The sequence below is a fragment of the Saccostrea cucullata genome, unplaced genomic scaffold (genome assembly GCF_032062105.1).
Source record: "Saccostrea cucullata isolate Sc308-1 unplaced genomic scaffold, CSIRO_AGI_Scuc_v1 ctg197, whole genome shotgun sequence".
Taxonomy (NCBI): Eukaryota; Metazoa; Mollusca; class Bivalvia; order Ostreida; family Ostreidae; genus Saccostrea; species Saccostrea cuccullata.
In genome coordinates, this window is record NW_026938805.1 from 160,947 (window position 1) to 188,872 (window position 27,926).

General features: G+C 33.3%; 2 protein-coding genes across 2 annotated transcripts; one reads left to right on the forward strand and one right to left on the reverse strand.

Annotated features, from left to right (window-relative positions):
• Positions 1–1,424: 1,424 nt before the first annotated feature.
• LOC134251375 (uncharacterized) lies at positions 1,425–18,652 on the reverse strand. Its single transcript, XM_062733769.1, has 7 exons — positions 18,480–18,652; positions 15,030–15,298; positions 3,606–3,812; positions 3,223–3,306; positions 2,561–3,137; positions 2,182–2,338; positions 1,425–1,969 (listed from the first exon to the last, which is right to left on the reverse strand). The coding sequence occupies exons 2-7, from the start codon at positions 15,291–15,293 to the stop codon at positions 1,732–1,734; spliced, it is 1,527 nt and encodes a 508-aa protein (XP_062589753.1). The 5' UTR covers positions 15,294–15,298; positions 18,480–18,652; the 3' UTR covers positions 1,425–1,731.
• Positions 18,647–26,430, forward strand: LOC134251376 (modulator of smoothened protein-like). The gene is made up of 3 exons (XM_062733770.1): positions 18,647–18,856; positions 25,447–25,668; positions 25,925–26,430. Exons 1-3 carry the CDS (start codon positions 18,754–18,756, stop codon positions 26,110–26,112), a joined length of 513 nt encoding a protein of 170 aa, XP_062589754.1. The 5' UTR covers positions 18,647–18,753; the 3' UTR covers positions 26,113–26,430.
• Positions 26,431–27,926: the final 1,496 nt, after the last annotated feature.

Below are 27,926 nucleotides of genomic sequence, written 5' to 3' on the forward strand. Positions count from 1 at the left end.
GTTATCTAAATGATACCAAACTGCTTGACAATCATCACAAGATGCCATAGTGGAACAGATGTATCTGGAGAGCAAGAAATGAAAGACAAGTGGTATGAGCCAAAAATTACAGTCAAATCTTGCTACCTGGAACAGGACAACGAAAATCTTGAAATATTGCAGGATCGGAGACATTGAGTTAAAATATGAGAAAGAAAAAGAGGCTCATGAGGTCACAATCCTCACCTGAGTAATTATTCTGACTACTAAGTATGCTGTGGCTGCACCCTATCCCCAGGGGTTATGATTTTAGAATCTATATACAGTTAATTCTCGATAAACCGCCACCTTTTGTAATTTAGAAATCATGGCGGTATAATGAATTTGGCGATGAATTGAATTTCCCATCTTTTAGAAAACAAGAAGTAGAGTTACTGTTCTTAGAAATACCATTTAGCGTTTCTATTCTTAATATAACATAATTATACATGCATATAAAAACATATTTTCTGATTGAAAATACTTCAAGTAATTTTTTTTAATGTACAATGTCGCTAAAACAAAACGTGCAGTTATGAAAGAAAGACAAGTAAATGTGTATGCATGTAAATTTGCATGTCTGATATTGAAAAAAAAACATGCTGGATGGACCGTCGCGATATATTGCCGATAGTACGTAAAATGCATTCTTGAATAAATTCATTGTTTATGGCATCATTGATAATGAAACGTTCACAATTTATACCGTTTTATTATTTTTTTCAGCAAACCTTACATTGTTAAAAGTAGAGATCATCAAAATAATATCATTATCGGCGCAGTAAGTTTAACAATGACCGCTTTCGTGGCGAAGTCGTGAATAAATATTTTTATTAAACAGAAAACAAAATTATTATAACAGTTCATGTTAAAATTATTGTTTATTTAATGCTCGTTTAATTACTTAACCTTGTCTGCCTTTGCATGCTTTACAACAGGGATAGCGTCAACCAATTAGCCGCGCTTCACTGACCACATGCACCTGTGGCGGTATATCGAGATAATTGACAATTAAAAATGGACGTTTGTTGTGAAAACATGGCGGTATGCGAATTTGGCGTTATAAAGAGAATTTTATATAGCAGGAAAAACTTTCTTGGGAAATCATGGCGGTATTGCGAAAATGGCGATGAATCGAATGGCGATAATTCGAGAATTGACTGTACACTGGAATGCTTCATTATAAGTTTCAGTTTTTCTGGCCCAGTGATTCTTGAAAGGATTTTTCAAGTATGTATTAATGTAAAACTTTGATTCCCTATTGTGGCCCCACCCTAGTTTAGTGGCCATGCTTACTTTGAACAATTTAGAATTTACACTACAGGATGCTTCCACGTAATTTTCAGCTTTTACCTAATTTTTGTTTCATTTCTGTAAAATACATAACCAAGACGTACATGTTTCAATTTATTTTATGCGTTGACCTACACTAGAAATTGAAAAATATTGTTTTAAAAATAAATTTGACTGTATGTCAGTATATCTTCTTAACATTTAAAAAAAAAACCTACAAATTAAAACAAAATACAGTATTTCTTGATCAGTGTAAACACAAAAAGATGCCTTTGATAGTTTGATTAAAATCGCAACAATAAAGCTTATATTGTAGAATTCCTGCAGATCACCGTTTCATGATACTTTTACCATTTCATGGTAAATAGACCCCAGAATGACTCTATGAAATGACATTAGATTATTACTCCAGAATTAATATCACTTATTATTGGAGAAAACAGATTTTGAAGTTTGCAGTATAATTCCCATAACTAGTTCATAAAATTTACGATTAGGCTTCATCAAATCTAGACAGATTTCATAGTGATCACAGCCCGGGAGGATATGAAGAGCCACGTCCACATATAAATACCGCAATACGTCCGCGAACTTGTTAGTGGAAGAAATGGGCACAACATAGTCATTTGTTCCATGAAGTAACACAATCTTTGGTAACCTATAGAGTAATAGAAATGGATCACATTATTAATCACATCTACATGCACTTGGTGAATAAAATGTACCGGTAAAATAATGTTTACATGTATAATGAAAGGACTTCCTGGCAATATAAGGTATCTCTTAAATATTTTGTTCAAATACATTTTTACAAGTACTATTATTTTACTGTATTTAAAAACAACAAAACTTCATGAAACAGGTACATACCTGACTCCTCTTGAAAGTAAGTGGCATAACTTAGTGGGTGAAAACCTGTCAAAATGTGTATTTCCATACATAACCCTAGCCATACAGGACACATCCTCGATTCCACGAGAAGTTTCATGTTCATAGTGATCTGCTATATCATACACCCCAGCTAAACCTTCAGAAAAGTACAGAGTTTGGTTAGAATACTTTAAGAACATTCATATAAATTCTCAAAAATACATTTAATTTACAAGTATATGCAATGTGAAATTTATCAGACAAATGGAATCTAACATTTAATTATTAATTAACAAGTAAAAATATCTTGCAGAATACGATCCCCCATAAAATAAGAATTCTAGACAGAGAGAAACATTCTGGAGATACTTAAATTTACCTATGATAGCTTTAATTGACTTTCCGATTTCTACCAGTGATCTTTGTCGATCGCTGGACCTCACAGTTATAACAGAGTCCTTATCACTCCCATTATCCTCCTCCTCTGAGTCCTCAAGTCTCCTCTTCTCCTCAGTCTCCTCCTTAGACTCCTCACCCTCAGGTCCTTCCACTCCTTGTTTCTCACTTTCACTCAGATCCACACCTGGTTTTTCACTCTCTGTCTCTACCTCAGGTTTAACATAACCTGCAGCTACAGATTCCTCCATGGCACCTGTTTCAGGTTTACTTAACATTTCAAAAGTACTACTTGTGTTACTGGCCTCTAAACCATCCTTCTTGTCCCCGTTTTCGTTTAGGACACAGAATGAGCCTGAGGACCCAGAGCTTCCATCCAGACCGTTCTGGCCGTTTGTGTCCTCTTTTCTATAGTGCGACTCCTCAAAATGAATTTGGGGGACCACCGGTTCGTGAGAAGGCATGCTCTCTGCATTCAGAATTTCATCATGCAGGAGTTCTAAGATGGTCATTATACACAGGTGGGCACCGGAGGAGTGACCAATCATCATCACCTGGTTCTGTAGTTAAATGACATTTTAATTTAGTATTTTTTAAAATCAAAATCCAATAAATAAACAGTGGGGAATAAAATGAATTGTTTACTTTGTTGCCTCCATAGTCCCCAACATTTTCACTGATCCAGCATAAACAGTCTACCACATCCTGAATCATGTCATCCACATAACCCTAAAACAAAGTTAAATTTTAGGAGGTTGTTCATAAATTTCCAAAACAGAAAGTACATTTTAATTTAAATTGGTGTCAAAAATCATGGAAGTAAAGTTTAATTTTGTTATCTTGAACACAGATACCTAGAATACCAGAGATGTTAAAGTGATGTGGTCATTCACACCACTTATTCTTTATGCTAAAACTTGTAATCTTGAATCTCTGGATATCTTGAAGTAATATCTCAGTCTCATTGAGTTCCATATAAAAAGGTTCAACTGTATTTATATCATCCTAAACAGTACAATATTTCTAACCTTAGGATAGGCAGAATGGTTTGGACAGCAGACCACGGCTTGAAGTTTATTAGCCAGCTCCGTACACAGAAGTCCATACATTTCTTTATTCTTCAAGGACCAAGCTCCACCATATATTAACACTACAACAGGCAGATTTGTCTGCCCTTTATTTGATGAGGGAAAGTACAAATCCAGAGTCTCTTCATTCCTCCCATATGATAGATTCTAAAAATAAAAGTTCTCCCATATGATAGATTCTAAAAATAACAGTTCTTCCATATGATAGATTCTGAAAATAACAGTTTTCTCCCATATGATAGATTCTAAAAAATAACAGTTCTCCCATATGATAGATTCTAAAAGTAACAGTTTTCTCCCATACAATAGATTCTAAAAATAACAATTTTCTACCATGACCATGTGATAGATTCTAAAAATAACAGTTTTCTCCCATATGCTAGATTCTAAAATTAACAGTTTTCTCCCATATGATAGATTCTAAAAATAACAGTTTTGTTTTCCTACAGAATCCAGCTACTGTTATGTAGCAGATACATATTTTATTAATTTTTCTTTACATGTACATGTATTACAACTGTCATTTATTATATCTAATTTGATTTGAAATGCACATATTAAGTAAAATAATTATTCAGTCTAAAGCCTTTGTGTGCATTCACCAATGGTCTGTTAACAGGTGTATACAGATAGAAATGGCCTTAGGTCATTAATTATATCCAGGCCTAATGTTGAATGTTTCTTTTAATTTCATTGGTGTTTTACTTTGTGTTTTACTTGGGGATTGGTTCATGTTTTTTCCCTCCAGAAGGTTCTTGGTTTTCTGGACATTGGTCAGTTAAGATGTATTTCTTGTGATCAAACATATTGACTCAAATGATATTTGCTTTAATTGAGACTGATTTTCTTCTCCTTCTGGTAAGTTAATAATTTTTTACTTATATTAATATGATTCTCATATTTCAATTAAATGTCCAATCAGTAATTCTACGCCTTTGATCTCTTTTCCTAAGCACTTTCCCTGAGCAAATGAGATCAGTGAGAATGGTATTTTTAAAGTATGATGTAATAGAAAGATCTCATTATAATAAATTTTTAAGGTAACATTTTTATGATTTGGTGTATAATATTGTGAAATAGATTTACAGACCACTCAGACCGTACATTGTATATATATGTAAGACTCCAAAGTGTGATGGTGACGCCAAACCCCGATGGCTCGCTTCTTACAGATGACAAAGTCCGAAGTCATGCCAAAGTCCGATGGATCGTTTCCTATGAGACGCGTTGCGCTCAAGTGCAATGGTCTGATATGCCAAGGTCCAATGGTGCGGAGGAACAATCAATGTTTATGACAACACAATAATCCGACGTCATGCCATTGTCCCGCATTCAAAATTCATTGAATCAATATTTGTCTCTTGTACATACAATTTTACTGATCTTGCTTATTGTTTTCACCCACCAGAGGCATTAATTATGGTTAGTCCTCGCACACCACTCAAATGATAAGGTTTAGTCCTTGAACACTATTGGATTGATAAATGTGTTTATTCGAACCCACAAGAGAGATTTAAGGGTTAGCCTAGTCCTCAACTGATTTTTGACTGATTACACAAGTAATTTAAGGCTAGGTACAGGCTTTTTATGCAAATGAGCTAATGAAAATGCATTATTTGTGTAATTTTTACATATAGAGAATGGTTCAAACTTATTTTCTTATACATACTTAGTACGGTAAAACTTGTTTAGTACGAACACGGATGTAGCGAATTCATGGATATAGCGAAATTTTTCCTGGGTCCCCAGCAAAATTCTTAACAAATCTGTAAAGTTTTACAGACAGTTGTAACAAACTCTGATATATAACGAATCTACAGATATAACGTACTGATGTTAAGTCCCGTTGAGGTAAAACATAATGAAATTTACATCTTTTATAACGAACTTTCAAAGATCTCAAAATTTTATAAAATTGAACATTTGTAAATAAAACTTTAAAATTTTCAAAGGTAGGTTTTGTAATATTTGCATTTGTAAATAAAATTCAATTCATAGCTATAATTAAAATCTTAGGATATATCAAAGGATAGGCGAATTAAAATTTTGTACACACATATTTGCTTCTCAAAATAACATATTTGGTAACAACTTTCAAACATTTGGTTTGTGTAGCCATAAAATACAATTTTGCACTGTTGCTTATTATAATTATACTTAACATGCTTACTCATATTCAATAACAAAGAGAAAAGGCATTTCCACTTTGTAACCAGTTGTTCGAACCACATATTTCAAAATTTTGGAAATTTTATAAATTTTATTTCATCATAAATTATTTATTAATACCAAAGAGCAGATTTAAAGCATTAATTTATTTTCAGACTAAGTAACACCCCCCCCCCCACCCCCCGTTATAAATTAACCATTTTGCTAGATGCACCTTTCTTCATCATATAATGCATTTTCACTATATAATCATTAGAGCCCTGCCCTAACAACAGAACACGAAGATGTATCCTTCCTAATCATAACTATGTTCATAGTTCATTGGTTTAATACCCAGGAGCAGTGAAGAATATTTTTAAAGAATCAATGTATTTTTACTATATAATCAATAGAGCCCCGCCCTAAAACCAGAAAACCCAACCTAGGGGTCATAATATTCACAATTTTGGTAGAAGCACTCTTGCTCATCATAACAATACTTTGCTATAACCACCAGAAGACCCAGGGGCCATGACATTCACAATTATTGAAGAGACACTCTTGGTCATCATAACTATGTTCTTAGTTAGTTTATTTAATACCCAGGAGCAGAGAAGAAGACTTTCAAAGAAATAATGCAATTTTACTATATACGCCTAACAACAGTATTATAAAGCAACTGCACATTATGACATCATATTAAGACGTCATTCATCTTTACCATTCAAGGTGATAAACACATCATCAAAATACCGCCGGCGCAAGGGCATATCCTATATAATTGTTAATAAATAAAGTAAAATATTAAGAGGAATGTTATAAAAATTAATAAAATTGCTGCACAAATCCTGGGCGCTTACTCATTTGATGAAAATTTTAGGAAACTTACACCGGACAGTGAATTTTTACTCTGTTACAACATAAAACTTTTAAAATAGTAACTAAACAATTGCACTGTCGGCATTTGTGCAGCAATATCATAAATCCTCGTAATATTCTGCGTATAATAATACCTTGTTTCTGAAGAACAAAGTTGAGAATGCCCTTGTGCCGAAGCTACTTTTTTGATGTTCCTTATAAAGTTGTGTAGTACATGTATATGAGTATGATGTCATAATATGACGTCATAAAGTGTACTGGCTAGGGCATGTCATGGGTACCAAGTTTGTATAAGAAAACAAGTTTAAACTTCTGTGCAATAAGTTCAGCACTTATGCGTTTTAATTAGTGAATTGCAAAGAAACCTCTATACGTTGCCTTAACTTACTTGCGTAGGGTTTGTCTTGCACCTGTATCCCACAAAAAATGAGTGTTAATTTTTGCATTAAATACCATATAACGATATTTTTTATGTGATGATATAACATAATTTTTAGTTTAGTTTATAAACCGCGGTTTATAAATCCATAAAGGACAGTTTTGTTATATCGGATAACATAAGTTGAAATAAGCCTCATTCCTTATAATTTAATTTCAATGTACAGACAATGAGACAATATTTCCATTTTTTCCCTCGGAAAAAAGCTTCAAATATAGCATATTTTAAAAGTTAACTTCAAGCGGATTAATACGTTTTTGACGTAACTCATTGTGACAAGGCAAGTTATGTTATACAAAATGGATAAAACCATTTAACCAATCAAATGACGTGTTACAACTAAAATTAAATTATTACCGTATAACAATATTTTTTATGTGCTGCTTATTTTTACTAAGTTTTACGAGCTTTATAAATCCGTAAAATTTAAATGCGTAAAATTTCACAGAAGTAAAAAACGCCTCGCCTAAACTTTCAACATTGTATTATGAAAGTATTTCAATGTTAAGACCGCGGAACATTAACTGGCAAAATTGGAAATATACAGCTTACGTTATTTCTATCTGTTACAATCAAAACATTCAGTGATAGACAATGAAATGGGTGGTTACAATTTGATGCGGACGTGGAAAACATCGGATTGAAATTGCAGATCGAAATTCATTTTCAATCCACCTGAGCTGTTTTCAAAGCAAAGAGTGAATGTATGATCCAAAAATCAACTAATTTCAACTCCCAAATACATATTGTTTGAAACTCACATTAATATGAGTTTTAGCATATAATTTTAAAAATGCAAAAGATCATAGAAGACAAAGATTATTTTTCAGGAAATATTTGATTCTAGAAGGGGAGGGGGGTTAAAAATTGTCGAGTCAGGTCATGGCTTAACATGACAATATATTTTATTTCTAGGATTATAAGAGTGCATGAGTTTTATACTTATTCTTATTGAAAATGTTGGACAACTTTTTTTAAAAATCGTTATCACCACCAACACAAAGATATACATATATTTACCAAACAGAAATGAAATATTTGTCCCTTAAATATTAATTTATTTAAAACACTGGACAAAAAAATTCAGACTGTACCAAAATTGAAATTATTTGTCTTCTGGCTCAATCAGTAATATTGTGCCTTCTAGAATAGCTGAGGTGGATTGAAAATGAATTTCGATCTGCAATTTCAATCCGATGTTTTCCCCACATCTGTGCCGAATTGTGACGCCCATTTCATTGTCTATCACTGAATGTTTTGATTGTAACAGATAGAAATGACGTAAGATGTATATTTCCAATTTTGCCAGTTAATGTTCCGCGGTCTTATTACTGCCATTTAGCTAAGTACCTGGAGAGTACAGAGTTAGCACTGATAACCGTTGGTATATTTTGGTGACTTTTTCATTGTTCCTCAATAAGGATCAATCAAGTAAATTTTAATACACAAATACAAACATCGTCAATTACCTGTTTACTCTTACGGGATGCATAATTTCTGATAATGGCTTAATTATTGCAGACTAAAGCCTTCAAATTATATCCGTTTTTAGCTCACCTGAGCCGAAGGCTCAGGTGAGCTTTTCTGATCAAAATTTGTCCGTTGTCTGTCATTGTCGTTGTACCGTAGTCGTTGTTATGGTCGTCTTCGTAAACTTTTCACATTTTCTTCTAATTCTTCTCAAGAACCACTGGGCCAATTTCAACCAAACTTGTCACAAAGTATCCTTGGGTGAAGGGGATTCAAGTTTGTTCAAATGAAGGGCCACGCCCTTTTCCAAGGGGAGATAATCATGAATTAGAGAAAAATTAATGGCATCTTTTAAAAAATTTTCTTCTCAAGAACCACTGGGCCAGGAAAGATGAAACTTATGTGGAATCATCCTCATGAAGTGTAGATTCAATTTTGTTCAAATCATGACCCCAAGGGGTAGGGTGGGGCCAAAATGGCCGATCAAAGTTTTACATAGGAGTATATAGGAAAAATATTTAAAAATATTCTTCTCAAGAACCACTGGGCCAGGAAAGATGAAACTCATGTGGAACCATCCTCAGGTAGTGTTACAGATTCAAGTTTGTTCAAATCATAACCCCCTGGGGTAGGGTGGGGCCAAAATGTCCGATCAAAGTTTTACATAGGAATATATAGAAAAAAATCTTTAAAAATCTTCTTCTCAAGAACCACTGGGCTAGGAAAGATGAAACTCATGTGGAATCATCCTTGGGTAGTGTAGATTCAAGTTTGTTCAAATCATAACCCCCTGGGGTAGGGTGGGGCCAAAATGCCCGATCAAAGTTTTACATTTTAGGATGTGTGGAAAACTTTTAAAATCTCTTTTCAAGTACTTTAAAGCCTGATTAGAGATATTTATATGGAATCATCCTCGGGTAGTGTAGATTCTAGTTTGTTCAAATTATGACCCCTGGGGATAGGATGGGGCCACAATGGGGGATCCAAGTTTTACATTAAAATATATTTAAAAAGTATTCTTATCAAGAATAGCAAAGCCATGATTAGTGGTGCTAGTATTTATATGGAAGCATTCTCAGGTAGTATAGAATTAAAGAATGGGTGGACTTAACTGGCCAGAAAAAATGCCGTAAATTTAAGTTCCATAAAATGTTTATTTTTTTCCATCATATAAACCCCCAATATCTTAACTGTGTATAATGATACGGATGTAAATTTGAAATGCTCTTTTCGAGGTAAACTAAATAAATATCGAAGGCATGGTGCCTGAAGATTTCTTGAATATCAATAGATAATCAGGGTCACGCATTTTTCATCGTCTGAATACATAGTCAGCACATGTTTGTCGACTGTTCTTACGAAAACTGTAGTTGTATATTGAACAAAATAATGTCATATTAAAAGGAGAAGAGCTGACAAACGTGCGCTCACACTTAATTTAACAAAAAACGTTCAAAACAAACTTCTCGCTTCCATTGTTACGACTTCGATTGACCTGTTAAATATTACAATTCATCACGTGATGTCCACCTGAGAGTGTACTTGTGGAAACAGTTACCGGTACATTTATTCTTCAACCTGACCTCGATGTAAATCACTTTATTTGGTTGCTGTTTTCAGAATTAAGCACTTTAAATGTTGTTTTAATTTTGCGTGTCCTCACATTTAAGGGGAAGAAGGACCTTTAGCTGAAAAAATACCTGTTGTTCAATTTTTTTCATATTTTGTAGATCTCTAATATAGTATGTCCTACATACTTAAAAGCATATATATCAATAGGTTTCTAGACTTATTTTTGAGATATTGAGTGACAAATACTATACCCCACAGTGTCTAAGTGGAGTTTTAATTCTCAATGTTTCTGGGCCCATCACTCGGTCGATACTTGATTTTTTTTTTCAGCATAGATAAAAAATATGCTAGCGAACATGTCTTTCAGTTCAGAGTATGGATAAGGTTAACAATTCAAAAAAGCAATATTCTTTTGTCACACCGCATCTGAGAGACGGCAAATTACATACACTTGAAGACAACTTAAACAAAAAAAAAATTAATCTGCAAAAAATCCTATCATTCAATATTTGATAATTTACATTGAAATACAAGATCGTCATGTTATTGATTAGCTGTAAAAATATTGATTGGTGAAGCTGAGCTCAATATTGCACAGGACAAAGTTAAACAGGACATGAGCTTGAGAAAAACCCGTCATGTTTACATTTGTGGAGTACGGGAAAATCCAACTATGACGTCACACTTTTGCGAAATAAGCGAAATAAGACATACCTACAAAATATTTCCGTCAACAACCATGTAAAAATATTTTTTTGTGCTCTCTAATTCACAAAATACCCCAACATGTACTGATCATGACCCGTTTTTATGATAACACTATCCGCGTTTTAGCGTGTATAATCTTATTGTACTAAGAGATCCACTGTGACATCAACTTCGATGTCAACAACTCGTTGGACACGCAGTGTAGGGAAACAGAAGAGTGGATCAATCTATTCCGTAATTTGATAATATTTGCAAGAAAGTTTGTATGTTTTTAGATATTTTTATACAAGATGGTGAACTCAAACAAACAGTCAAAAAATTATACAAGTACTGTTGTTTCAATCTTGTTTTGTACAAATTTTATCAGAGATTATGACGTAATTAAACTGAGACATGTGACCAAACATCCTTCGTCCCCTTAAACAAAAATCATAATGACATGGCTGTAATATGCCATATATATGACATATTCGAATTTCTAGAGAGAGATATGGAGAGAGAGAAATGTCAACAATGACACCGAACGATAGCCCCGCCTCCTATTAATATTGATAGCATGACCTAAAAACCACTCCGGGTACATGTTTAATTCCGGAAGACGACACTAATGTATCGTTGCTTCAATTCTGATTCAAAGCAACAAGGCATTGCTTTTGTACATATGTTCTAGCTAAAATAACTATGTATACGTTGCTCTTTCTATTGCTTGTAATATATTTTGGATTCACTTTATTTTCAACTTGTTAGAGTAGTCACAAAAAAGATCCAAAATAGGGTGTTAAGTCCACCCATTCTTTGTTCAAATCATAACCCCCAAGGGTAGGGTGGGGCCACAATGGTGGATCAAAGTTTTATATAGAAAAATAAAGGGTAAAATGCCAAGAACAGAAAAGCTATGTTTAGTCATATTGGCGAGTAAGCATCCTCATGTACTGAACATTTAAATTTGTTCAAATCATGGCCCTTCAGGATAGGGAGGAAAACAATGGCAAATCAAATACAAATTATTGCAAAATAATAAAAAAGAACAAATTTTTTAAAAAGAAATCTTTTTATCAATAACAGCAAAGTCATATGCTGTATTGATATGAAGGCATCCTCAAATAGTATTGAAATTGAAGCCCCCCCCCCCCTTCACCTCAGTAAACTTTCAGTTCTGATCTGATATGTGTTTTTTCCTAGCCAGTGTGCTCAGGTGAGTGATGTGGCCCCTGGGCCTCTTGTTCAAGACTTTGACCTTTTTTTCCTTTTTTATCTGCTTCCAGTAAAAATGTCGACATCTTAGTACACTGTAAGTGTAATCTGTGTCCGCAGTAGTTCTGTCAACTTAATCATGATGGTTTGAGTTGTCTCTCTTTGTTTCCATTAAAATGACGACGGGCATTTGGTGCGCAACAATAATTATACTAGACATTAATTGAGTCAGGATTAAATATGGGCATGTGATATATAAAGGTATTTGAATAAATAAACATATCTTCATTTAATGAATCGACACTTGTTATCACAGGAACAATTTTGTTTTTAATTCTACATCGGGTCGACATGTACTGGTAACGGTATTTGTATGTAAACGCATTCAAAATGCTAAAACATTGATGTGGAACTTCACCTCCTAGGATTTTAATTTTCACAGACATGCTCAATTTGTAAAAATTAAACGTGTAAAAAATTAAATCACCCTATTTCACCCGAAATTTGTAAAGATTTACAGCAGTAAAAATTACCCGTTATCAGACCTGCCTACCCTTTTCATTGCAAGGGTGTAATTTCAGTACATTTTTGGTGGAACAGATGTAAAAGCGTAATCAATCATTTTTTTCTATTTTTCTTTTTTTACTATAATACTTTTTTTTTTTTTTTTTTTTTTTTTCGAAACAACTGAAATTATACATTACTAAACAGAGCTGGAATAAACATTTCTTAATTTTTTGAATCATTTGTTGGCAAAAAAGTGTTGTAAAATTCCAGTATCCTATATCCAACTCAATTCACCCTTAGTGGAGCATTTGATCAATTTGTTTCAAATCACTTAATTGAAGGCTTGCATTTGAATGTTAAAACAAATCTTATATTTTAACTTTATGTTTTATCTTTTTAACACTCACATTTATCTATCTCGTTCTAAGCAATGTTAAAATAAACTTAACTGAGCATAGAAATGGCTGTATGTTTTTCAATATCATTTAATAGTTAGCGTAAGTAGTCGTTTTCTTCCAAATCTTTGCCATACCAGTTTACATGTAACTAGTGGGTATATTACGTACATTATCGAACTGGTCCTCTTTGAATTACTTTTATAAGAACTCACTCATTTCATTTCAGCATGTCTTATTTTAACTCTAGATTTAGATGTTCATAATGGAATTTTAACCAAAATATCAAAAGCGTAAAACTAATTTAAGTGGCGTAATAGCTTAATTTTATGGTAAAAAGAGGAAGAATTATGCCAAAAGCGGAAGGGTAGACACGTCTGCGTTATACAGTATTTATTTGTATTTATTTTAAACTATCGGGCCTTGGCTTGGCACAGCATCACATTTTTTGCGCAGTAGTATGATGACGTCATTAACGTTGATTGTTTTCTGCATCATCGGACTTTGGTGTGTCAAACTTTGATATTTCTGTGGTGATATATCCCATATCACATATGCGATAATACTTTCCACGCCCCTTCATATATCACTGCTGGAGGCAGAAATCAGGTCACAAGAAATCACTGATTTTATTTCACAAGTTCATAACTACAGAAAAATGAACATATTTAGCTATTTCTTAGCCTTTAACAAAATTAAAATACATGTATTTAACTCAGTTGAAAGTTCCCAGTCATTCAAAAGATTAATCCATTTTGAAATTACAGTAAAATCTCCAAACTTTATATCGTAAAACTCCTTGATATTTGTTTCTGTGATTTCATATATGTCGAGTGCCTGGCTCAAAGATAAATTGTCAAAATCTTCAAACTCAGTTAAAAAGTCAAATTCACTAAGAACATCAGACATCTTGGAGAGCTAGCTTGAAATGAATCTTAAGTTCATGACAGGCTGAATATTTTTAAATTGAATTTTGACACTCTCAATGAAATTTACTTCATCAGATATGTGACAAGTCACCTTCATCAAAGATGCCTCGTACTATTAGTTATATCGTTTTCATGGGGCGTGGAAATCTCTGGCGCTCTGTGCCCTCGATTTCCACACCCCATGAAAACGATATAATCAATACTACTCGGCTTCTATGATGTAACCTATACATATTTCATGTGTAATGAATTATCTCCCTTGACAATCATTGTATTTTTATGCCTAAATATTTACAATTGTTATATTGTTAATATTGCAGGGTTATTTTTCTTTCCCTCATTTGAATGGCTAATAAAGTAAGGAACGGTCTTGTCACAATATACCGTGGTATGCACATGTGAAGTAGGAAAGCCCTTGCATCAAACTGTTCAGGCCAAGGTTATAGTTTAATTGCTAATTTTTTGCAAATTGGGCCAAAGTTCAAAAATTTTTTATTTTTGCTTTAGTTCAATGAGTGTATTACATGTAAGGGTTGTCCCGTAAAATCGAAAGGTGTTGTCACATAAGATTGCACATCTTGTTACGGCGCAGAACAAGGTTTTATTTAAGAATACACAAGTTTGAATTCAAAATAAAAGTTTTAAAACAGGCAGTTAAAAATAAGGCATTTGGTTTCATCAAAAATAAACACAACACACAAGCCTGTTACGGCGCACCGGAGAGACAGTTCGTTTTAATTTAATGTTGTAATCAATTTCAGAAGAAAAAAGATTATAAAAATATTTCATAATTTTTTTTATTTTTGCTTTATTTTATTTGAGACTATCTGACCATGAAAATTTCATTCTTGTGTATAATTACATGTATTATAGCAAAGATAAAACGTGACGCTGGGACACTTTGTTATAATCCATGCGCCGTAAGGTGATACTGACATAAAATAACATAATTTGTTCATTTATATATTTTTGAAATTTGCTGTGTATATTACTAAAATGACCTTTTGAAAATTTGACCTTGACCTCACTTATCTTATTAACAATTTATGACAATATTGAACACTTTACAAGTTACAGAGAAATTGTTACTTAACAATCATTAAAAGAAGTTTAATTATCTCACCTTCAGGACTTGAGATGGCTTTGCAGACCTATAAAACATATTCCATTGTATATACAAAGGTATATATCTTATTTTAGTGTGCATCATCTGCAGCATTGTGTAACTGAATGCCATCACTTTGAATGGGTTCAAAGTTCTTCTGAGTCTAGATTTTTTACTTTCACTCCAGCCATACAGCACACTACTGACTGAAGTGAAGATGTAAGGTACTGCTACAGACGTCCCCGCCACAATCAGAAAGCTTTTCAATATGCTCTTCAACATGTTTCCTGTGAAAAAAAGACATAGATGAGTTCATTTTTACTTTGATATTTGATTCACAAAATCTGATAATGTTGATAGTGTAATATGTGCAATTTTTGTAGAATTAAATCAAAATTTAGAGGACCTTTGAATACACTGTATTATAATTCAGCTCCTAAAAATATGGAAAAGTTTCACCATTCTAACTTACACCATACTGGTAAAATATTTCAAAGTTTAATTATTTAGTTTCCCACTTAATTTTTTTTTCTCTAGTAGTGGATGAATCAATATAACTATGCTGGTTGACTGATTCACTTCTTGGATAAAACCCAGATGTTGGATAAGAATGGAGATGCCCAAAAAGAAGCCTGAAGAAAGAAAGGGGACATAAGGAATTAAAAATTATTTATTTTTAGACTATCATTAAATTTTTACTCCTTTTTAGCTCACCTGAGCCGAAGGCTCAAGTGAGCTTTTCTAATCACATTTTGTCCGGCGTCCATCTGTCTGTCTGTAAACTTTTCACTTTTTTGACTTCTTCTCAAAAAACGCTGGACCAAATACAACTAAACTTGCCACAAAGCATCCTTGGGTGAAAGGGATTCAAATTTGTTCAAATGAAGGGCCACGCCCTCATTCAAGAGGAGATAATTGGGAATTAGTGAAAAGAACAAGGTTCACTTTTGCCTTATTTGGCCTTGTGAATTTCTGAAAAACTGAAGCTGCACAGTTTTAGTTAACAATGCATTAAAATATCACTTAGATCTTTGGTGACTGCGATTCTATAAAAAATGACGTCATTTTCTGGCTAGTCAACATTATGACATCAAGAAATGCGTCAATCATATTCAGAAAAAGTCTATAAAAACGGCCAATTTTTAAAGTTATTATTTGATATTTGATATAGAGCGCAACCTCTGATCTAAAATATGCAACTAGTAAATGATAGAACTGTTTCTGAGGATTCATGGACATGTTTTATTTTTTAGAAACGCTCATATTATTTTTCTTCACTGAAAGTACTCAATTATACCTGTTTACCTAAAATTTCAAGAACATTGCCATTTCATAAAGTCAGTTCTCCAATACATGGACTTTGAGGAGAAATTTTTTAAAAGGATATGAAAGGGATTCAAATTTGTTCAAAATGAAGGGCCATGCCCTCATTCAAGAGGAGATAATTGGGAATTAGTGAAAATTTGATGGCATGTTTTAAATCTTCTTCTCAAGAATTGCAAAGCCATAATTGATCATATTTATATGAAGCATTCCTAGGTTGTGTAGATTCAAGTTTGTTTAAATCATGACCCTCGGGGGTAGGGCAGGGCCACAATGGCAGATCAATGTTTTACATAGACATATATAGGAAAATTCTTTAAAAATCATCTTCTAAAGAATAGCAAAGCCATGATTGGTCATGGGACTACCTTTGGATTTAAACTTTTCAATAATAAACCTATTTCTACTTTTTCCTAGCCACAATGCTCAGGTGAGCAATGTGGCCCATGGACCTCTTGTTTTTAGTTTCAAATGGAAGATAGATTTTTTATACATATATCATTCACAAATTATAAAACTATGAAGGAAACTGCATTGCAGCTCAAAGTAAAGACTGGTTAAAGCCTTTATCACTGATGAAATTTACTCGTAACCAAAATAGTTCGTTCTGGAATCAAATTAAGTTGTAGCTACAAAACTATCGCTCTCTGAAAAAATATATATTGACAGACCGGAGAGCTACAGTGCCATCAATTGAAAAAACTGTATATTTATTGCGCACAAGAAAGTGTGCATTTCCTCGATTTATTTCTTCATGTTTTTAAAACTGTCATCACAAAATATTGCTAACCAAGTGTTCATATTCTTTCACTGTTTCCACAGCAAAACATTTCTTATAATTGTTTTTAATAGCCCTCCTGGCCCTGAAATTGAGATCATAAAAAAATTTGTCTATATACTGCCATTTGGGTTTGTAAGATATTTTGGTCCAACGCACTTCGTACAGATGTAAACTACAAGAGTACTTGATAAAGCAGAAAGGAATTTTGCTAAATCTGGCCTTTTTAGCAATTGAGGTAAGATTGGAAAAATTAATCCAGAACTGTGTGCACTTTTTTGTGTGCATTAAATACTGGTATACAGTTTTTTAATGGATGGTGCTGTAGCTCTCCAGTCTGTCAAAATATATTTTTTCAGAGAGCTACAGTTCTGCAGCAAATTAAGTTGTACACTGAATGGGATCAAATTTAAGATATTGAAACCAAGTATGGCAGTCAGACAGCTCCTACTGTTTTTGGCAAAAAGCTCAGTTAGTAGAGAGCTTGACTGGGGAATCAGGGGGCCTGGGTTTGAATCCCAGTCTGGTCCATCATGTTTTTCTTCTCTCATAATTGGTGCTGAGCCATACCCTAGAAGTGACATTGTGACAGGTGTAAGACCTGCTAGGGAATATCATGGGTTGATGTCTTCTAGGGCTGAAGAGCTCAAAAGAGCGAGGAGTGTAGTGAGTGAAATTCAATTAGACGGTCAGTGGTCAGATAGCTCATATGGTAGAGCAACTGACCAATCTAAGTAAAATTACACCTAGCTATCAACTCGCTCTTCATAATTTTATTTGTCATCATGATTCATGATTTCATAAATAAAATTATGAAGAGCGAGATAGATGCCTGGTCTAATTTTAATTATACAGCAAAACTTGGTTAAAACGAGGTCGCTGGGACATATGAAATTACTTCACTATATCCGTAATTCGTTATAACCATACAAGAAATTCATTAAATTTATAAAGCTGGGGATCCAAGAGGACTTCGCTATATCCGTGAATTCGCAATATCCGTGTTTTTACTGAGCGAGTTTTACTGTATAGATCAGATTGAGCACCTGGCCGGAGATTTTCTATATTAACTATGACACTATGTACTATAAGACCATGCTTTGAGATCTAACTTTGTATATATGTAAAATGAGATTAAACTTTTAGATCAATCTTTGAAACCAATTAATCCAACCTTGCTTCTCGAGTTGGAATATAAGTCGGATCTTGTAAACAGTGAAATCTGATTTTATATGTCAAGCTGATACCAAACTTTTCTCCCACTGGGATTGAACTCTGACCAGTAAGATAATTTGGTGAAGGTAGATGTCAAAGTATCATGCACATGTTTACATTGTTTAATGTTATGAAATGACTCGTCTACTTACATGTATCTTTTTTTAACAAATCATATGATTCACTGATGTTAACGATGGCCTTGACGACATAAGAAGGGCTGATACATTTGCATGAGTCGCTACTTCAAATTATCTTTAAAATTTAATTATGCAAAATCACTGTCATCTCAGGACAGGGTCATCCACACATGCAAACCCAACTGTATTAGATATGTTGCACGCCACGTCTTTCGTGTGACCTGTAATGTAATCCTGGTACGAATTGTCTAAAACCGATTCCCCTAAAAATGTCAAAACAATCAGGATGGACAGATTAAGCATAATTTCAAGCGCTTTATTCCTAACAGCGGATGTATTTGCTGTTGCAAGTCTGGCTATGCCAAGATGGATCGTTTCTGACATAGGAGGTTTGTGTATTAATCACGAAATTAAAAGAATTTCTAACCTTTCTTAATATTCTGCGTTGACAGATCCAGTACAATCACTAGATTTAGCTACTTAGGTAGAATTACCTACGTAGCTTTATTTACTTACCTCAGGTAGCTTTATTTAGCTATTCAAGGTAAGTTTTCAAAAGTTTTCTTTTTATTAAAAAGAGTTATGACTATTGATATTTATACCCCCCGCTTGAAAAGCGGGAGGGTATATAGTAATCGTTAATTCCGTCCGTCTGTACGGGCAAGCGGTATATCTAGTCTTCCCGACTCCCGACGCCCGACTCCCGACGGTCCCGGATTTGGGATTTTTAGCGATTTCTTTTTTACCGGTGCACAGATTTTATTCAAACTTTTCAGGCACATTTTTTGGGTTTATATAAATTCATTAGTGTATAAAAACTTTAGGTAACTTGTCTTTTTATTACTGAATCAGCAGTTTGCCAAAAAGCGGTAAAAAGTACTCTGTTATAAATGTTAAAACCAAAAAAGTAAAATCTCGATTAAAACAACAAAATGAAGAATATATTTTTTTAACAAATAATGAAAACTATACCCCCCGCTTGATATTTATACGTCCGTCCGGTCTGACGTCCGCTGTCCATCCGTCTGTTAAAACAACTCCTCTCATACCACTGAATGAAATTTGATGAAACTTTCACAGAATCTTTATTACATATTGCCATTGTGCACCTCCTATTTTACTTTTTGATCCGACACATATTTTTGGGTTTTCCGGCCACAGGAAAACATGGACTTTTTCACCAGTTATAACCATATGGGAGGCGGGGGGTATCATTTAGTGAGCTCATCGCTCACAGTACCTCTAGTTTAAATGCTAGATAATTTGTACGCACTGAAACTCACATATTTTATTTTTGTACGCACTGAAACTCACATATTTTATTTTTCTTTAATTAAGAGTTATGCTTATTAATTATCGATACATCATGTACATAGCGATGAGCGGAGACGTGAGGTTTCGTGGATCATAATATTGATATTATTTGGGAAGATATTTCTTCTTAAAAAGACAGAATTAGTGTTTCAGTGAAATTGAAGGTGATAGAAAAGTATGAACAATTTAATTTTATAGATTCCAGCATCAAAATGAATTCTAAAGTCGGGTTCCTTTTAAACCTGTTAATGAAGAAGATAATCACTTATTATAAAAGCTTAATTTATTAAAGCGGTGTTAGCTTGGGTAAAATAATTAATTTCCTAATCACCTGGCTGATACAATGAAAGTGGAGAGATATTCTGTCAAATTAAAAAAAAAATAATTATGTATTGTAAACTGCTTCTAAATCAAAGCTGTTAGCATGATTAGTATTAACCATGACTTGTTAACAGAACATGTAACTGGGGACAAACCATGGTCCTTAAAATATTACTGGTAATCTGAAAACGTTTTTGTCATTGTGTAGGTTTTCATACGATAAGTAGAATTTAGAGTTAACTTAAAATCAGTCAACAAAAAGTAAAGTCAAATAAAAATAAATTAATTAATAAAGGGGGGGGGGGGGGGGCTCCGACGTATATATGTCAATGTCGTACGTAGAGCCTGTGAACATAATGTGGCAATGAACGATTTATACACGGAAAAAAAGAAATTATATGGGTGTTTTTAGGCGAACAAAATATCTGGTATGTAAATGAGGTTTTCCGCTTATTTGTTGAAAAAATTATTATTCATTTTGTTGTTTTTAATCGCGATTCAACGAAAACATCGGTGTCCGTTTTTGGTTTTAACATTTATAACAGAGTACTAGATTTACCGCTTTTTGGCAGGTGAAACACAGTAAAAAACACTAAAGTTTTTATGCACCAATGAATTCATATAAACCCAGAAAATGTGCCTGAAAAGTTTGAATAAAATTTGTGCACCGGGAAATCCTAAAACTTCCAAAAAAATGATTACTGTTACGCTTTTGGGGTATAATATCTGAATGAAATTTGATGAAACTTTCACAGAATCTTTATTACATATTGCCATTGTAAACTTTTTGCTGACACATATTTTGGGTTTCCAGGCCACAGCAAAACATGGACTTTGCCATTATATAACTATATGGAGGTGGGGGGTATCACTTAGTGAGCTCATCGCTCACAGTACCTCTAGTTTGAGTGATAAATGGTGTCAAGTCTTTGAAACACTTTTATAACACATGTAAAATGATAAATGATTATTTATAATGATTTCAACTTAATTATTCTGTGGGAATCAAAAGACTATTGTAGTCTTTTTTGTGTGGATGTTTTTGTGCATATATGAACTATCATGCTAGAAATACTAGACAGTGTACATGCTAGTAGCATACATGTATAAAAAGCTGATCACTCTTAGATTTAGTTACATCTTTAAAAGAAGCTAAAAGCAGACACAACATTATAAGGGTAAAGTAGATAAAAATAGCTACTTTGGGGTACCCATCTCTTATCCTCAACTCCTCTTAAACCGCTGAGTGAAATTTAATGAAACTTTCACAGAATCTTTATTACATATTGCCATTGTGCACCTCCTATTTTATTTTTTGATCCGACAAATATTTTGGGTTTCCTGGCCACCGCAAAACATGGACTTTGCCATTATAATCATATGGGAGGCGGGGGGTATCATTTAGTGAGCTCATTGCTCACAGTACCTCTAGTTATACTAGGGAGGCTTAAAAAACAATCCAAAGCAGAGATAGTTTATACATTGCTGCATTTGGACAATTTAGAGCAAAACATGTAATTCCATTGTTTGGTTAACTGTTCTGTAACTGTCATACATCACATTGTGCTGAATAATTACCGACCTATTATCAACTTTCAGAACTTTGATTGCAATTGCATTTTGTGGCCAAATACAGGAACGGTGCAACATGGTGAGCACAACAGATACAGTAACACTGATGATTTTTAGCCAAAAAATTATTACTTCGTATAATATCAATTTTGCATAGAAACTAATGTAAACTTGCTGATTCAGGAAGCAATCATTTTTTGGCCAAAATTTTGTCGTATTCTTCATTAGTGTGACTGTATCAAAAGATATGGTATTCACCATGTTGGGGCATTTGGTCTTTGTGCCGCAAAATGCAGAAATTATAAAAAGTAGATAAAAATAGCTACTTTGGGTAGCTTTAAATACCTAGGTAGATATTAATAGCTACGTAGGTAGAAATAGTTTTTGGACTGCACCTGTTAACGGAATTGGACTTCTTTGTCATTTAATTTAAGGAGTAACTGTTCTAACTGTCATACATAGCCCCAAAACTTTCAGAACTTTGATTGCAATTGCACAGAAAAAGACATTTTCCAAGAGGGATTTTTAGCTCACCTGAGCTCTTGCGAGTTTTTCTGATCACATTTTGTCTGGCGGCCGTCTGTCCGTCCGTCTGTCTAGCTGTCCGCCTGTCTGTCTAAACTTTTCACATTTTCGACTTCTTCTCAAGAACCTCTGGGCCAATTTCAACCAAACTTGCCACAAAGTATCCTTGGGTGAAGTGAATTCAAGTTTGTTCAAATGAAGGGCCACGCCCTCATTCAAGGGGAGATAATTGGGAATTAATGAAAATTTGGTGCATATTTTAATCAAATTTTTAAAAATCTTCATGAATCACATTTATATTCAAGAAAAAATTATTTTAAAATCTATATAAATGATAAGACACTGTGCCAGGAAAGCTGAATGTAAACAAACAAAGTCTGGTTCCCTCTCCTGCTTATATGGAAAGCATGATTATCAAAAATCCTTAGTTAATGTAGACTTATAAAGTTTTCAAAGTCATTACTACTAATGTTTATTTTATATAGATAAAACTTCGTTTTATTTTTGTTGCTTTATTTAGCGTTTGTATTATCTCAAAAGCAGTTGAGAGTAAAAACTATATTTTTGCACGTAACTTTAAAATGGCAACTATGGGGTCAACATCCTGCCTTGAACAGGATCACATAAGCCGGCAATTGCTCTTTGAGCAATAAGCCCGGCTAAAAATCTTCTTCTCAAGAACCACTGTGCCAGGAAAGATATATAGGAAAATTCTAGTGTAGAAAATCTTTTCTCATGACCCCCGGGGGCAGGGCGGGGCCAAAACAAAGTTTTACATAGAAATATAGGAAAATTCTTTAAAAATCTTCTTCTCAAGAATATATATATGGAAGCATGCTCAGGTAGTGTTGATTCAAGTTTGTTCAAATCATGACCCCTCGGGGTAGGGCAGGGTTTTACATAGAAATATATAGGAAAATTCTTTAAAAATCTTCTTCCCAAGAATGACAAAGCCATAATCATCATAGTTATTACATAGAAATATATAGGAAAATTCTAGATATAAAAATCTTCTTCTCAAGAACCTGACAAAGCCATAATTCATCATATATATATGGAAGCATGCTGAGGTAGTGTTGATTCAAGTTTGTTCAAATCATGACCCCCGGGGGTAGGGAAGGGCCAAAATGGCCGACCAAAGTTTTACATAGAAATATATAGGAAAATTCTTTAAACATCTTCTTCTCAAGAATGACAAAGCCATAATTCATCATATTTATATGGAAGCATGCTCAAGTAGTGTAGATTCAAATTTGTTCAAATCATGACCCCCAGGGGTAGGGCGGGGCCAAAATGGCTGACCAAAGTTTTTAAAGATATATATAGGAAAATTCTTTAAAAATCATTTTCTAAAAAATAGCAAATCCATGATTGGTCATGGGACTACTTTTGGATTTAAACTTTACAATAAAAAGCCATTTTCTACTTTTTCCTACCCTTAGTGCTCAGGTGAGCGATGTGGCCCATGGGCCTCTTGTTTCATGAGTTGTTTTCAGATGAGTTCAAAGTTCAAAATGATCACTGCATCAAAATGATATTTTCTGCACACCCTGAGAAAAATGCTCTTTAATAGAAATAAATCAATTTGGTAGCTAAATAAAGGTACCTCAAGTTGGTAAATAAAGCTATGTAGGTAAATCAAGGGACATTTCAGTACATCGAAACTTACAGGTCCAGCACAATACCCTGATAAAAGTTTATAGTTTGATAAACTGAAAAGTCAAGTTCTGATTTGTTGTCAGTGTGTCACTCGTTCATGAAAAGCACTCTAGTATCAAAAAGACAGCATAAAAGAATGTCTCCTCACATGACATGCTTTTATACTGATTTCTTTGTGTTTTAGTACTTTTACATGCATGGGTGAATTTACTGACGACAACTCAGAACTCGACTTTTAGTATTTATTCTCTAAATACCTTTATCAGGGTATTGTGCTGGACCTGACAGGCTCGATCTAACAATTAGCCTAGGACCAAAGAGTTTAAGTTGATGACAGATTGTACCATATCAAAGATATATTTTTATAGCCCCCACTTGAAAAGTGGGAGGGTATATAGTAATCGGGATTTTCATCCATCTGTACATATCGTAATCATGGATATATAAATATCATAAGATAATATCGTAAGCATGGATTACTGTATTTATCTTATATTTATCTTTACGCTATCCTTGATTACGATATTTATCCATGATTACGATAGTTATCTCTGATTACTATATCCATGAGTAATCAGAGATAAATATTGTAATCATGGATAAATATCGTAATCATGGATAGTGAAAAGATAAATATAAGATAAATATCATAATTGTGGATATCTATCATAAGATAAATATCGTAATCATGGATAACGTAAAGATAAATATAAGATAAATATCATAATCGTGATTATCTATCATAAGATAAATATCGTAATCATGGATAAATATCGTAATCATGGATATCATAATCACAGATAAATATCGTAATCGTGGATATCTACTATAAGATAAATATCGTAATGGATAGTGAAAAGATAAATATAAGATAAATATCATAATTGTGGATATCTATCATAAGATTAATATCGTAATCATGGATAACGTAAAGATAAATATAAGATAAATATCATAATCGTGGATATCTATCGTAAGATAAATATCATAATCATGGATATCATAATCACAGGTAAATATCGTAATCATGGATATCATAATCACAGATAAATATCGTAATCATGGATAGCGTAAAGATATTATCTCGTAATCGTGGATATCTATCATAAGATAAATATCATAATCACAGATAAATATCATAATCGTGGATATCTATCATAAGATAAATATCGTAATCATGGATAAATATCATAATCATGGATATCATAATCACAGGTAAATATCGTAATCATGGATATCATAATCACAGATAAATATCGTAATCATGGATAGCGTAAAGATAAATATAAGATAAATATCGTAATCGTGGATATCTATCATAAGATAAATATCATAATCACAGATAAATATCGTAATCGTGGATATCTATCATAAGATAAAATCATAATATAAGATAAATATCGTAATCATGGATAAATACTGTAATCTGGGATAGGCTATCGTAATCTGGGATATCATAATCTAATCTAATATCATATTAATAGGCCATTGCTCACAGTACTTTCTTTTTAGGGTAATGTTGTTGTCCCTTTTTTTCAGTCAAAAAGATGGTAAGATGATCCTGTTAACATTTCTGTCATTTTTTCAGGTCGCACATACATTGGATTGCTGCAGTCATGTCTGGAGATTTACAGTGGTCAGCAAAGTGAAATGTGTTTCACCCCTGTTCCACAGAGAACAGAATGGCTTTTGACATTTGTTTGTATTATTTTGGGCATTCTTAGTGTCACTTCAACAATAGGACTGTTGATCCTTTCCCATTGGAGGTATCGAGTCATGAAACATGCCAGATGGCTGGGATTTGTGGCAAGCAAGTATTTTCTACTCTGTCCAGATTGGAAATGTTTCTGTTTTAATAATGAGATTAAAACACTTAATTTTGCATAATTACACAGAATTGATGCTTGTGAAAAATTTATATTTGTTTGGTCAGGCTATTTAAAAAAAATGTTTACCTTATTAGTAACATTAACATATCTGGCTAAAATGAGGTGTCACAAAATTGATCCGCAATACAAGTATATCATTTTGGATGTCATCTGACTTTGGCATTGCTTTTTTTTCAGTAATCCTGTTTTGCCTGGCTGCAGTCATTTTCCCTATTGGTTTCAACATGGAGCAGATAGGAGGAGAACCATACCAGCTTCCTAACAATTACCAAGTGGGCATCTCCTACATCTTCTTTGTCCTGGCTCTGTGGATAACTGTCGTTTCAGAACTGTTTGCGAGCAAAGTCTGTTTGCCACATTTTTAATGCTTTTTTTTTTGACAGAATTTGAAAATAAGAAATAGAATGCCAAGACACTAGCCATTAGAATTGTCAGAAATTTGGAGAATTTTTTTTTATAGACAAGACCTTTGAATAACCAGTATTTAGTTGCATCTTTATTATTAAAAATAAATCCTTGCACATACGGTAATTGTTAAGTATATGTATTGTCTCATTTGTTATAGGCACAGTTGTCCTTTGAAAGTTGTGCAATAGAAGTATGTTGTTACACTGTATTGTTAAAAATTGATCATAGATTTAGAGAATTATGCTTTAAAGTACATAACTGTATGAAACTTTTGTATTTAAAGTAGTTCTATACTCTCACTACGTCATTTACGAATAGTAAAACCGGAACTGCGCGTCCTTTTCCGAGATGAGAGTTTTTAACTATATTGGTTTGACTTTTACTTAGCGTTTTAAATATCCGGTAACAATTTTGCTCGAAGTCGGTCGCGTCAACAAACACATATTCTACAGTTTAAGGATAAAATAATTAAAAAGAAAAGGCTGGGAACAACTTTTGGTTGACAGAAATAATTAGGTAATAAAACGATATTTCTGTGAATGATGCATGTTTGATATGCCGCGTCGAAAACACGGACCATGTACATGCTACATCAGAACATGACTGTATCAAACTATCGAGGCGACTATTGTCGGCGGCCAAGTTGAATCTAATAGTGATAATTATGAAGAAAAGTAATGACTACGATTTGACTTAGAAAATTTATGGATTTTTCTAATCAAACATGACAAAATTTACATTAAATGATAATAATTGCATAAAACACATACCCCCTCCCCAACCTGCCTACCCACGAACCCCAATGCAAAATTATCTGTTGAATAAGTATTTGACAAAAGTTGATTCACTTGCAGCATACTTTGTTACTTTCTGTAACAAAATCATCCAGTTTCTGAGAATCAGTGAATTACTTTCATTTTCATCGTCTCCAATTTAAAGACAAGTGTGTTTATTTTTATTTTTCGCGTAAAATAAGATAAATTTTAGGGACAATAGGTTTTGGGTGTGTATAATTATTGTTTTAAATAATGTATAAGCTTGTTAATACAAGTATACACTCAAACATTAACAGTATTACAGAAATATGTGGCAATACATTACTTCTAGAAGAAAGAAAATAGGGGGGTACCTTTAGTGTAGAGCTCATACCACGAAAAGTAATGCGTCAACATATAATTTTTTTAAGCTTATTATTTTTCTTAATTATAATTTAGTAAAAATAATGAAAAATTAAGAAGTTTGAGTCCATAATTTTTTTTTTAAATGACCGAGATTGTCCTGGGAAGCCTATTTTCTCACATTAAATTTTGATACAATAGCCTAACAAAGTGCATCTATTTATAATAATTCATGCAAAACAATGATATTTTATTGTTTAATAACATGTTTCTACTCTATTTTGGGTATTAAAGTTGAATATTTAGACTTAAATTAATTTATAAACAACAAAATCTAGGATAGGTAAAATTTCAGTATTTTACATTTCGGGGTATATACTCCGATAGGCTATAGCGGAAAAGTGAACATGTTGACATATAATTTTTCTTGTGTCTATCCATTGCTGGGATGTATGTCTATCTTATAAAAGCAGATTTTTAAAGATTGAGCCCATTTAGTGCCGAGTATAGAACTACCTTAATAGTATTGTGTAAACTTTAAGAAGCAATTTTCAGGAACTTTATTGACTGACCTTAACTGTATCTTGTATACCGCTGTTGTTTCATTTTTGTTGAATTTTGTTATTGTACATAATGATGTACTTATAGAAATG